Source organism: Oncorhynchus mykiss, chromosome 25, assembly GCF_013265735.2.
Source record: "Oncorhynchus mykiss isolate Arlee chromosome 25, USDA_OmykA_1.1, whole genome shotgun sequence".
NCBI lineage: Eukaryota > Metazoa > Chordata > Actinopteri > Salmoniformes > Salmonidae > Oncorhynchus > Oncorhynchus mykiss.
Genome location: NC_048589.1, coordinates 36,366,240 through 36,377,981, shown reverse-complemented (window position 1 = coordinate 36,377,981; position 11,742 = coordinate 36,366,240). Strand labels below are relative to the sequence as shown.

General features: G+C 39.6%; 2 protein-coding genes across 6 annotated transcripts in view; one reads left to right on the top strand and one right to left on the bottom strand.

Moving 5' to 3' along the window:
- The window catches only part of LOC110505847 (ensconsin), a 448,490-nt gene extending 446,728 nt beyond the window's left edge, over window positions 1-1,762 (bottom strand). For 4 of the 5 annotated variants that reach the window (XM_036962626.1, XM_036962625.1, XM_036962627.1 and 1 more), the window contains exon 1: window positions 1,132-1,761. In XM_036962626.1, coding sequence (XP_036818521.1) covers window positions 1,132-1,267 — 136 coding nt within the window. In that variant the 5' untranslated portion in view covers window positions 1,268-1,761. Of the gene's footprint in view, window positions 1-1,131 lie in introns of all 5 variants that reach the window. The other variant, XM_036962628.1, reaches the window with a different exon arrangement.
- Window positions 1,763-7,736: 5,974 nt separating this feature from the next.
- The window catches only part of LOC110504237 (otoferlin), a 44,815-nt gene continuing 40,809 nt past the window's right edge, over window positions 7,737-11,742 (top strand). The window contains exons 1-3 of the mRNA XM_036963030.1: window positions 7,737-7,920; window positions 10,848-10,921; window positions 11,409-11,541. Coding sequence (XP_036818925.1) covers window positions 10,873-10,921; window positions 11,409-11,541 — 182 coding nt within the window. The 5' untranslated portion in view covers window positions 7,737-7,920; window positions 10,848-10,872. The remainder of the gene's footprint in view (window positions 7,921-10,847; window positions 10,922-11,408; window positions 11,542-11,742) is intronic.

Genomic DNA, 11,742 nt, shown 5'->3' with positions numbered 1-11,742 from the left:
GGGTGTTATAATAATGGGTAGTATAATAATGGGTATTATAATAATGGATATTATAATAATGGATAGTATAATAATGGGTATTATAATAATGGGTGTTATAATAATGGGTGTTATAATAATGGATAGTATATTACTGGGTATTATAATAATGGATAGTATAATAATGGGTGTTATAATAATGGATAGTATATTACTGGGTATTATAATAATGGATAGTATAATAATGGGTATTATAACAATGGATAGTATAATAATGGGTATTATAATAATGGGTGTTATAATAGTGGATAGTATATTACTGGGTATTATAATAATGGATAGTATAATACTGGGTATTATAATAATGGATAGTATAATAATGGGTATTATAATAATGGATAGTATCATAATGGGTATTATAATAATGGATAGTATAATAATGGGTATTATAATAATGGATAGTATAATAATGGATAGTATAATAATGGGTATTATAATAATGGATAGTATAATAATGGGTATTATAATAATGGATAGTATAATAATGGGTATTATAATAATGGGTGTTATAATAATGGATAGTATATTACTGGGTATTATAATAATGGATAGTATAATAATGGGCATCAATGCATCCTACTGAATCAGGCCTATGATACGTGTTGATGTTTACCACAGCAGAGATAGAGGGTGATTCAATAAGCTACTTCATTACCTCACTGTTTACAAAACAAAATGGCAGTAGCAAATAGGATGAACGACTATCTACAGATATGAGGCAATATCAGATAATCTGATCCATTGGTACATGTCAGGAATAAATTCTACATAATGAATCTAAAATAAGATAATTACTTTATTATATGGCCTACATACATGATGGAACATATCCTCACTGATGATAAACTGGAAGAGAGAGGCTGATTCTGACTGATTCTGCTTCAGACAGCCTGTCCTGTATATAAACACAGTTAACGGCAAAGCAAAGCAACAATACCAACCTCATGTCAATGACCTCCATGTCATTCTATAAACACAGTGAACACCCCACAGTGAAGCTATCATCCTCACCATAGCAAAGCTACAGTTACCCACCACCCTGTACCCCCCTGCAGTAAAAAAAAACAGCCATATCAAGGCAACAGTACCCACCTCTCCGTCTCCCGGCTCTGCTCTCTTTTTTCTGCTTGTCTAGAGTATCTCTGGTAGAAAGACCCTTTCTGTCTTCTTGGGGTGCTGTCTTCTTGCTGGGGGTCCCCCTGTGTTCCCTCTTCTGTATCACAGCCATGTTACTGCTAGGCACTGAGCAGGGAACACCACAACTCTGCCACACAACACAGACTCTCCTCTTCCTCCTCCTCTTCCTCTCCTCCTTTTATAGTTCTATTTCAAAATGCCTGTACTGTTCTGTGTGTCCTCCTGCTCCCCTGTGCTCACTGTGCAGCTGACCGACTGCCTCTTGCTCATCTTCGAAATTCAAACAAATAGAAGAGAAAAAAGGAGGAAAAAGCCATATGGGGTAAATGGATAAAACCAGCTGACTTGCTGCAGTTCTGGGCTGGTTAGATCCTGCATGCAGATTCAGTGCTGTGGAAAACACAGATATGCATCATCCAAAATAACACACTGAGTTAAATCTGTGAGAATATAAAACACATTTCTCTCTCCCAGTTCCTATCAGGATCCTTTATAAACTAGATTAGAGTCATGGATGCTCTACAGCATGGTGAGAAGCTCTATCCTCCTCTCTCTCTCTCTGTGTGTGTGGCTCATTGCTCTACTGAAACGGTTACTTCCCTTTTAAATGTCTCTCACAGCTCACAGACCCTGGAGTGCTGCTCTGCTCTCTTTAGCTACGGAGTGGCACGTACTGCAGTTGTGTCACTTTAATTCAACCCACCCACCACCACACTACACACTGCTGAATGCAAGCAGCCAGTCTGAGTCCCAAATGGCACCCAATTCCCTATGTAGTGCACTACTTTTGGACAGGGCCTATAGGACTCTGATCAACACTAGTGCGTGCACTATACAGGGAATAGGGTGCCTTTTGGGACTGAACCAGAGCCAGCTAAATGGATAAGAAATATTCAGTGCAGGAGAATTGGGGGACGGAGGGAAAGAGGGAGGCAAAGACAGTCACTGGCAGGCAAATTAATCTGTCTGGCCTTGTTCTGTGAATGGTTGCCGGGACAACAGTGGTGCACCACTGTACTGTATGCCTTCGTGGCATCCTATTCCCTATACAGTGCACTGTATGTCTCTGGGCTCACCTGTAGGGCTCTGGTCAAAAGGAGTGCATTAGATAGGTAATAGGGTGTCTTTTGGGAAGTAACCTATACAACAGAATGACATGATGGACAGTAACTCACCCTGTCTTCGGTATGAATCTGACACAAGGGATGAAGGGATATTTATACCCTGCAACTCCCACAATGCTTCACTTTAATCTTGGTGAGTCACCGACATCATCAGCCACTAGATGGAGGTCTTTCCTTATTGGCTTGTGATGGGCTAGCCTCAAACCCAGCAATTCTAGAGAAGAATAGTGAGTGTGATGACTGGCAGCCAGTGAGTCAGCCTCTAGGACAGTAGCTTAGCATTTAGCCTCTAGGACAGTAGCTTAGTGTTCAGCCTCTAGGACAGTAGCTTAGCATTTAGCCTCTAGGACAGTAGCTTAGCATCTAGCTCTAGGACAGTAGCTTAGTGTTCAGCCTCTAGGACAGTAGCTTAGCATTTAGCCTCTAGGAAAGTAGCTTAGCATTTAGCCTCTAGGACAGTAGCTTAGTGTTCAGCCTCTGGGACAGTAGCTTAGCATTTAGCCTCTAGGAAAGTAGCTTAGCATTTAGCCTCTAGGACAGTAGCTTAGTGTTCAGCCTCTAGGACAGTAGCTTAGCATTTAGCCTCTTGGACAGTAACTTAGCTTTCATCTTCTAGGACAGTAGCTTAGCTTTCATCTTCTAGGACAGTAGCTTAGCTTTCATCTTCTAGGACAGTAACTTAGCTTTCATCTTCTAGGACAGTAACTTAGCTTTCATCTTCTACGACAGTAACTTAGCTTTCATCTTCTAGGACAGTAACTTAGCTTTCATCTTCTAGGACAGTAACTTAGCTTTCATCTTCTACGACAGTAACTTAGCTTTCATCTTCTAGGACAGTAACTTAGCTTTCATCTTCTAGGACAGTAACTTAGCTTTCAGCCTCCTTACATCCAGGGAGATGTTTCAATACTCTACATTGGTTTACTTTCTTCGTTTCCTTTCTTTCACAATCACTGATTAAGGGACTGGATCAGATAAGATCCCTCTTATATCATGCAGGATCAGTCATCATGGGGGAAAGGAATCCATCTCAACTGAGGTATCCACTTCACCTAACAGCTATCTACAACTGATTATTCATACAAAGTAACATGTTCATAACATTAAAAAAACTTTATTGCACTTCAGTCTGGGATGAACATTGCCAATTCAGGATGCCACATTTTTGTAAACGTTTGTTTTTCACAATAAATGGGAAATCACAATCAAGTTGAAAATGAAAAAGCAAGCGGCACATGACAACTTGTTCAACTTACAACAAGTAAAAGTCTGACTTTGCGTTGTTGTTCTCATAACAGTCATACATGCACAAACTGAGACAATGTACTCTCTGTAGCATAGAAAAATCTATTGTCTTTATCAATGAATATCATCACATTTAGCAAAGACCGGTGAACCTTTTTTTCCACATAGGGCATACATAACATTTCATCAGTATCCTAGGCCAGTATCATTGAGCACTACACACTCACCACATATTGTAACCAAGCCAGTTACATTGCCTCCTAAAGACATGATTGACATGGGGAAAAGAGGGTAGGCTATCAGCTGATAATTAATGTTGATGATTGATGTAAATCTGCTAGTTAGCTCAGTTATATTTTTACTGATTGTGATTTATCTTTGAATGCTCTTAAATAATAGCTTCATAATATAGCCTAATATTCATAATCTTCTAACTGATATATGGCTGACTGGCTGGTATCTGAATATTTTTAGCTAGGGTATATACTACCTATATTCAGTGTTTAATTTGTAAATGTGGAGGTGCAGGAACAAAAGTGAGCGCAAGAGGGGATGACCTGGTAAGCTCTGAGGTGTCAATATAATAAAGCATTGCATGCATGTCATCGCATTTGCGTAGTAGCATCGAACTGTAGAGTAGAGGCGCTTACAGAAGTTGCACACATGGGGAAAATGCACTGGCTCGATGTACACTCACTGGATTCGAACGACACACTCACGCAAACACACACACACGCGCACACATATTGACACAACTTACACACACATTCACATTCCTTCACACTCTTCACATACGCTGCTGCTACTCTCTGTTTATTATCTATGCATAGTCACTTTACCCCTACCTACATGTACACATTACCTCAATTACCTTGACTAACCTGTACCCCTGCAGATTGACTCGGTACTAGTAACCCTTGTATATAGGCTTGTAGTTGTTATTATTGTGTTACTATTTTTCTTTTAGTTTATTTAGCACATTTTTCTTATTTACTTTTGAAAAGTAAATTCCACAAATTAACTTTTAACAAGGCACACCTGTTAATTGAAATACATTCCAGGTGACTAGCTCATGAAATTGGTTGAGAAAATGCCAAGAGTGTGCAAAGCTATCATCAAGGAAAAGGGTGTCTACTTTGAAGAATATAAAATCTAAAATGTATTTTGATTTGTTTAACACTTTTTTGGTTACTACATGATTCCATATGTGTTATTTCATAGTTTTGATGTCTTCACTATTATTCTACAATGTAGAAAATAGTAAAAAATTAAGAAAAACCCTTGAATGAGTAGGTGTGTCCAAACTTTTGACTGGTACTGTATGTTTAATAACATACATGCCCATATAAAACATATAAGTAACATATACAGTATATTGCCACATATTCGTTTTCAGAATGAAAGACTTCTGAAGCACCATGTGGTCCATATCAGCGTATCTGCTTACACAGGTAATTGTTTCGCAGCTGGAAAGGCACAATCTACTGTGTATGTGTGTTAATTTCCATCAAAGTTGTTAAGGGATATCATGTTACTACCACGAGGGAGCCTTACTAACACCAGACATTAACATTGTCCTATGACAATAGACCCTGTCGCTCTCTATCCCTCTCTCAGCCAGGTAACGTCAGAAACATGGACTCCTAATGACAATGATTCTGTCTCTCTCTGCCTTTACTAAACCAGGTAGAACCGGAGTGTTTGGATGACACAGTACAACCCAGTCGTCAGATGTCATACCTACAAAGCCAACGAAGCACAAACACATCTCCAACCACCACCCGTCTACCCGACAGACAAATAAGGGCTGTTCACATGGATAAGATTGCATTGTTGGTATCAAATCATTCTGTTATTCACCCTAGACTGCATTGGGAAAGGTGTTGTTTGTGAGGACTCAGTTGCAACCTCATACATTTCCATTGATGCAATCTATATACTTCTGGTCCTCTCTCTAACACAGTAACACACATGCAGTAGTGAAGATGTTACAACCGGAAAATGACTATGTCATTTTAGACCAAGTGTGGTATTTGAAATGAAAGCTTTGACATATTGTATACCTAGATTTCTGCTTCTTTACCACTGACCACTGACCAAAGTACAGACCTATTTACCAAAAAACCAAGTACAAAAAAAAAACTACAACACTTAAATCCCACCTGTCTGTATTTGTTTTGATATATCCTCTGTGGTGCTCTGGTGGATAAGGTTTATACACATTCTGTACGGACCAAAATGTTTCATTCAAATCCTTCAAGGAAGAGAAGAGGAAGCAAGAGGATGAAGAGGAAGAAAGCTGGCTGGCATCATGAGCCTTCAATGTCAACTCCTGCAGACAACAATGTCTCCTGGCCTCCTCCTTAACCACACATTAGAGAATTAGTTACAGGTAGGTGAGTAATCTGAAGGGCTCTGCTGTGGGGGCCCTTAGTGACAGATAGGTCAGTCATCCGAAGGGCCATGCGGGAGGGAGCGGGCCTGTCCCAGATGGCACCTTTTGTGGTGCCCTATATAGAGAATAGGGAGTCATTTTGGGACACAATATCAGTTCAAATCTCCTCAGGCCTGGTACTAAATCATGTAATTAAAAGCCCATTCTCTCAACAAGGACTGGCGTGTTGATGATGTCACCACGGCTACCACCCAGTCACACACACCGCCTGCTGATCAGAACCCTCTTCAGAGAATTAGACTAAGGACAAACTATAGAATGAAGTGACTGGATAGAGGATCTGCTGGAAGTATTTGAATGATACACAACTAATAATATAGTGCTGTAATTTGTCACTTAGCAAGATGCTTGTCTCCAAGACAACCGACAGTACAGTGAGTGTATACAGTACGTGTGTATGTGATTCCTATGGGAATTGAAATTGTGAACTTAGCCTGGCAAGTGCCACGCCAATGGAGCAACATAGGGACAGTATTGTATACAAAGTATTAACACACATTATACAACAAACCTTTGGTATTAAGCTTGGTACAGTAGCTTTCAGTTGAAAAGGAGACCAGTACTATTTCTTTACATCTCATATTACATATGTATTGTAGAGATGCGTTCTTTGTATGCAAACCAGAATCCATTTATTTTCTCTTGATGTGGGCGATACCTTCACACAATGAGGAAGACACATGCAACACTGGGTGGGAACTAAAGCCTAAATAATTGACAGACTTGTTTCGTCGGATACAGGCAACATTAGACGTACTGCATGGCTTTCAGAGTATGTGTTATTGATGAGCTGGTGAGTTCTACTTTAGTTTTCAGTGGAACTTGTATTGAAGCTGCTAAAGTGTGCTTTAGCCGAGTAATCAATGATTTTTGCTCAATGCCCATTTCATTTCTCGTGGAAGAAAGATTTAGGTCATTTCCCCCCAACAAGTCCTTGCTGTATTGTGTAGTTCGACTTTGTTTGGATTTCCACCACATTCCTACTTAGAAATGGGTGCTGGATCACTTGAAACATGTAGTCAGAAATCGTAAAAGTTCAAAGTAATGTTAAACTCAGATGAATATGAGAACACGACACAGTGGTGTTTGTTCAGAATAGGGCTTGATGCCTTTTGATCCACCAAGATCATCTCCCTATTGGAGCAGTACCCCATGAATGATTTAAGGAAGATCATTCTTCCTATAGTAGTGACTGAGAAGCGCCAACTTTTTGTTGTGTGGCACGTAATTCTATCACAGGTCACTTTATTGATTAGCTTCCTGTTGTCTCGTGTATACGCACACCTGACCTCACAAATATTAACAGATGTCTTTGGTTGCCGACAAAGAAATAGCCTAATTCTGGTCATACCTTTTCTGCCAAACCAACTTTTGTCACAATTCACAAAGCTACATTGAGGTTCTTTCCCAATGTAAAGTGAATTGAGAATTCTGAGTCATAGACACATTTCATTAACATAATTCATACATTATCAGACAAATTTGATTCATATTATGTGCTATAGATGTTTGCATATCTGAACTTTAATGTCTTGTAAAAAAAAAAAAAATGCAGTGACTTGGTGGAACAAGTCTTGTTGGCTAGTCTGGATTAGCAGACTTAGTTTGCGGTGACGTCTCTCTCTCACCAACCTAGCTAGTTATAGTTGCCAGCCTGTCTCGAGTTCAACACTCATACACTATTCATTGACATATCACATCACTCCAGCCCAACTCCTGCCCTGGTCAAACCTTATTGTTTTTCACGCAACTTTACTTTTTTTGGCCTTTCAGTTTCTGCATTGTAAACGTCTGAAATGGCTATGTAGAATAACTATTTTGGAGAAAAACTTAATCACTCAAAGAGTTTTTTTATTTCTTTCAACAGGAACCATTGGGAGTTGGTTTGAAGAAAAGGAAAGTGTGACGTTTTCTTTAATGGTATGTATGCAAATTATTCTAGACCATTTTTTGATAGAATTCATGGAGAGCAATGCTGTTGTATATAGCATAGACACAGCATAGTCTAAAGTCTTGTTTATATATAACATTGATTTGAATATTAAACGATGAATCCAACAGATCTCTTCTCACTGGGTTTTTCTCTCTGGTGTAAACTGTAGTTGGTTTTTCTCTCTGGTGTAAACTGTAGTTGGCCTTTCTCTCTGGTGTAAACTGTAGTTGGCCTTTCTCTCTGGTGTAAACTGTAGTTGGCCTTTCTCTCTGGTGTAAACTGTAGTTGTTTATTCTCTCTGGTGTAAACTGTAGTTGTTTTTTCTCTCTGGTGTAAACTGTAGTTGGCCTTTCTCTCTGGTGTAAACTGTAGATGGTTTTTCTCTCTGGTGTAAACTGTAGTTGTTTATTCTCTCTGGTGTAAACTGTAGATGGTTTTTCTCTCTGGTGTAAACTGTAGTTGGCCTTTCTCTCTGGTGTAAACTGTAGTTGGCCTTTCTCTCTGGTGTAAACTGTAGTTGGCCTTTCTCTCTGGTGTAAACTGTAGTTGGCCTTTCTCTCTGGTGTAAACTGTAGTTGTTTATTCTCTCTGGTGTAAACTGTAGTTGGTTTTTCTCTCTGGTGTAAACTGTAGTTGGCCTTTCTCTCTGGTGTAAACTGTAGTTGGCCTTTCTCTCTGGTGTAAACTGTAGTTGGCCTTTCTCTCTGGTGTAAACTGTAGTTGGCCTTTCTCTCTGGTGTAAACTGTAGTTGGCCTTTCTCTCTGGTGTAAACTGTAGATGGTTTTTCTCTCTGGGGTAAACTGTAGATGGTTTTTCTCTCTGGTGTAAACTGTAGATGGTTTTTCTCTCTGGTGTAAACTGTAGATGGTTTTTCTCTCTGGTGTAAACTGTAGATGGTTTTTCTCTCTGGTGTAAACTGTAGATGGTTTTTCTCTCTGGTGTAAACTGTAGATGGTTTTTCTCTCTGGTGTAAACTGTAGTTGGCCTTTCTCTCTGGTGTAAACTGTAGTTGGCCTTTCTCTCTGGTGTAAACTGTAGTTGGCCTTTCTCTCTGGTGTAAACTGTAGTTGGCCTTTCTCTCTGGTGTAAACTGTAGATGTTTTTTCTCTCTGGTGTAAACTGTAGTTGGCCTTTCTCTCTGGTGTAAACTGTAGTTGGCCTTTCTCTCTGGTGTAAACTGTAGTTGGTTATTCTCTCTGGTGTAAACTGTAGTTGGCCTTTCTCTCTGGTGTAAACTGTAGTTGGCCTTTCTCTCTGGTGTAAACTGTAGTTGTTTTTTCTCTCTGGTGTAAACTGTAGTTGGTTATTCTCTCTGGTGTAAACTGTAGTTGTTTTTTCTCTCTGGTGTAAACTGTAGTTGGTTATTCTCTCTGGTGTAAACTGTAGTTGGCCTTTCTCTCTGGTGTAAACTGTAGTTGGTTATTCTCTCTGGTGTAAACTGTAGTTGGCCTTTCTCTCTGGTGTAAACTGTAGTTGTTTATTCTCTCTGGTGTAAACTGTAGTTGGCCTTTCTCTCTGGTGTAAACTGTAGTTGTTTTTTCTTTGGTCATATCTATTCTGTTATTATATTGAGGAAGCTTTCGGGCTCTAGATACTCCAAGTAACAAAAAAAGCTCAAGTATTACACACAGCAACAACAAAAAACACACCTACAGTGCAATTTGGGAGGAATTATTTCAAGGTTGATTTCATGATAGATCCCTGATCAGTTGGCTTTAATTTAAAGATTTATCTTCAGGGATGAATCTTTTTGCATTGCATACTCTCAGTAGAGCTACTGTATGGTCCACAGCTTTATTCAGAATGACTTGTTTTGGGCACTGTATGCCATTAGTTGCATACCTGTTAATTGGAATATTGTGAACATTTAAGAAATTGTGAAGTAGGCCTAGATGCTATGTGGATTTTACTGGACTCCTATTAGATTGTGAAGTAGGCCTAGATGTTATGTGGATTTTACTGGACTCCTATTAGATTGTGAAGTAGGCCTAGATGTTATGTGGATTTTACTGGACTCCTATTAGATTGTGAAGTAGGCCTAGATGTTATGTGGATTTTACTGGACTCCTATTAGATTGTGAAGTAGGCCTAGATGTTATGTGGATTTTACTGGACTCCTATTAGATTGTGAAGTAGGCCTAGATGCTATGTGGATTTTACTGGACTCCTATTAGATTGCAAAATGTTGCTGTCATATGAAGCATTTAAAATGCATGGTCTCATCTCCTTCAATGTTTTATAAGTACTTAGATGTTTGTGAGCAATTTCATGATGGTTTCACCAACATTTCTGTGTAGAGCTTGTTATTAATAATATCCTCAGTCATGAATAAACTGATGCTTTACATTTAGTTTTATATTGCATGACTAATTATTGTGAGTGCTTTTTTTCCTTCTTTTTCACAAAGCATGTGAAATGTATCCGTGGTTAATTGATGTATTAAGGTCATGGGATGTGAATTATTAAACTCCCCATCGGAGGCCAAATGAGGGTGTGGTGGTAGAATGGAAATCAGGCTACCTGCCTTAAGAAATACCCTGGACTAGGTTCAAATGACACCCTATTCACTATACAGGGCACTACATTTGATTAGGGCCCATAGGGAATAGGATACCATTTGAGACTGACAAACTCACTCGTATGCTTTGCCATGAGAGGAGACTGGTGTGTGTTCAAAATGGCGCTCTATTACCTACACAGGGCACTGGTCAAAAGTAGTGCGCTGTACATGGACCATAAGAGCTCAAATCAATCGAATCAACAGTGTAGAATTTGTTGATTTAGTAACTCCAAAACGTAGTCTACACATCATTATGCAACGGGTGGGTCTAATCCTGAATGCTGATTGGTTAAAACCGCATTCTACGCATCAATAACCTCCCACAAAATGACCCTACTTTATTTACTTCACAGAGCAAGAAGAGGACTGTTCTGAAACATGAAGAAATCACGTGGCCATAAGTCAGACCACGGGAAAGGAGGAGGGGGTACAGACACACACACACACACACACACGCACACGCACGCACACACACACACACACACGAACACACACACACACACACACACACACACACACACACACACACACGAACACACACACACACACACACACACACACACACACACACACACACACACACACACACACACACCACACACACACACACACACACACACACACACACACACACACGCACACACCAGTTGTTTCATTTAAAATAATGGAGATAAGTAAAATGCTTTCATACAACCTTTGGTCCCACTTACTGTGATAAAATGCAGATCAAAATGTGTAACATAACCTACAATAAATTGTAAACAGTAACATTAAACATTAATACCAACAAAAATTAATACAATACATTTTAAAAAGTCACACAAACAACCTTAAAGGGTGGTTGTCGAGCTTAGCTATCGTCATCCTGTCAGGCTGTTCTGACAGGTGTGGCCTCCTTGACTGTGATTGTCCAGGCGATGAGGCTGCCATCTTGGAGACAGAGGATCTGGACTTCACGGGAGGGATGGGAGGGGGAGGGGGTCTTGACCCTGACACCATCTCCCTGGCCTCAGTCACAGCCGTCACCACTAACGTCTCCAACAAGAGGTAAGCACAGCACGCTTCTATGGTGCTCGTGGTTTGCTATTCAATTTACACATAAAATACACTTCTATGTACACTGAACAAAAATATACACGCAACAAGTTCAAAGATTTTACTGAGTTACAGTTCATATAAGGAAATCAGTCAATGGAAATTAATTCATTAGGCCCTAAACTATGGGTTTCACATGACTGGGAATACAAA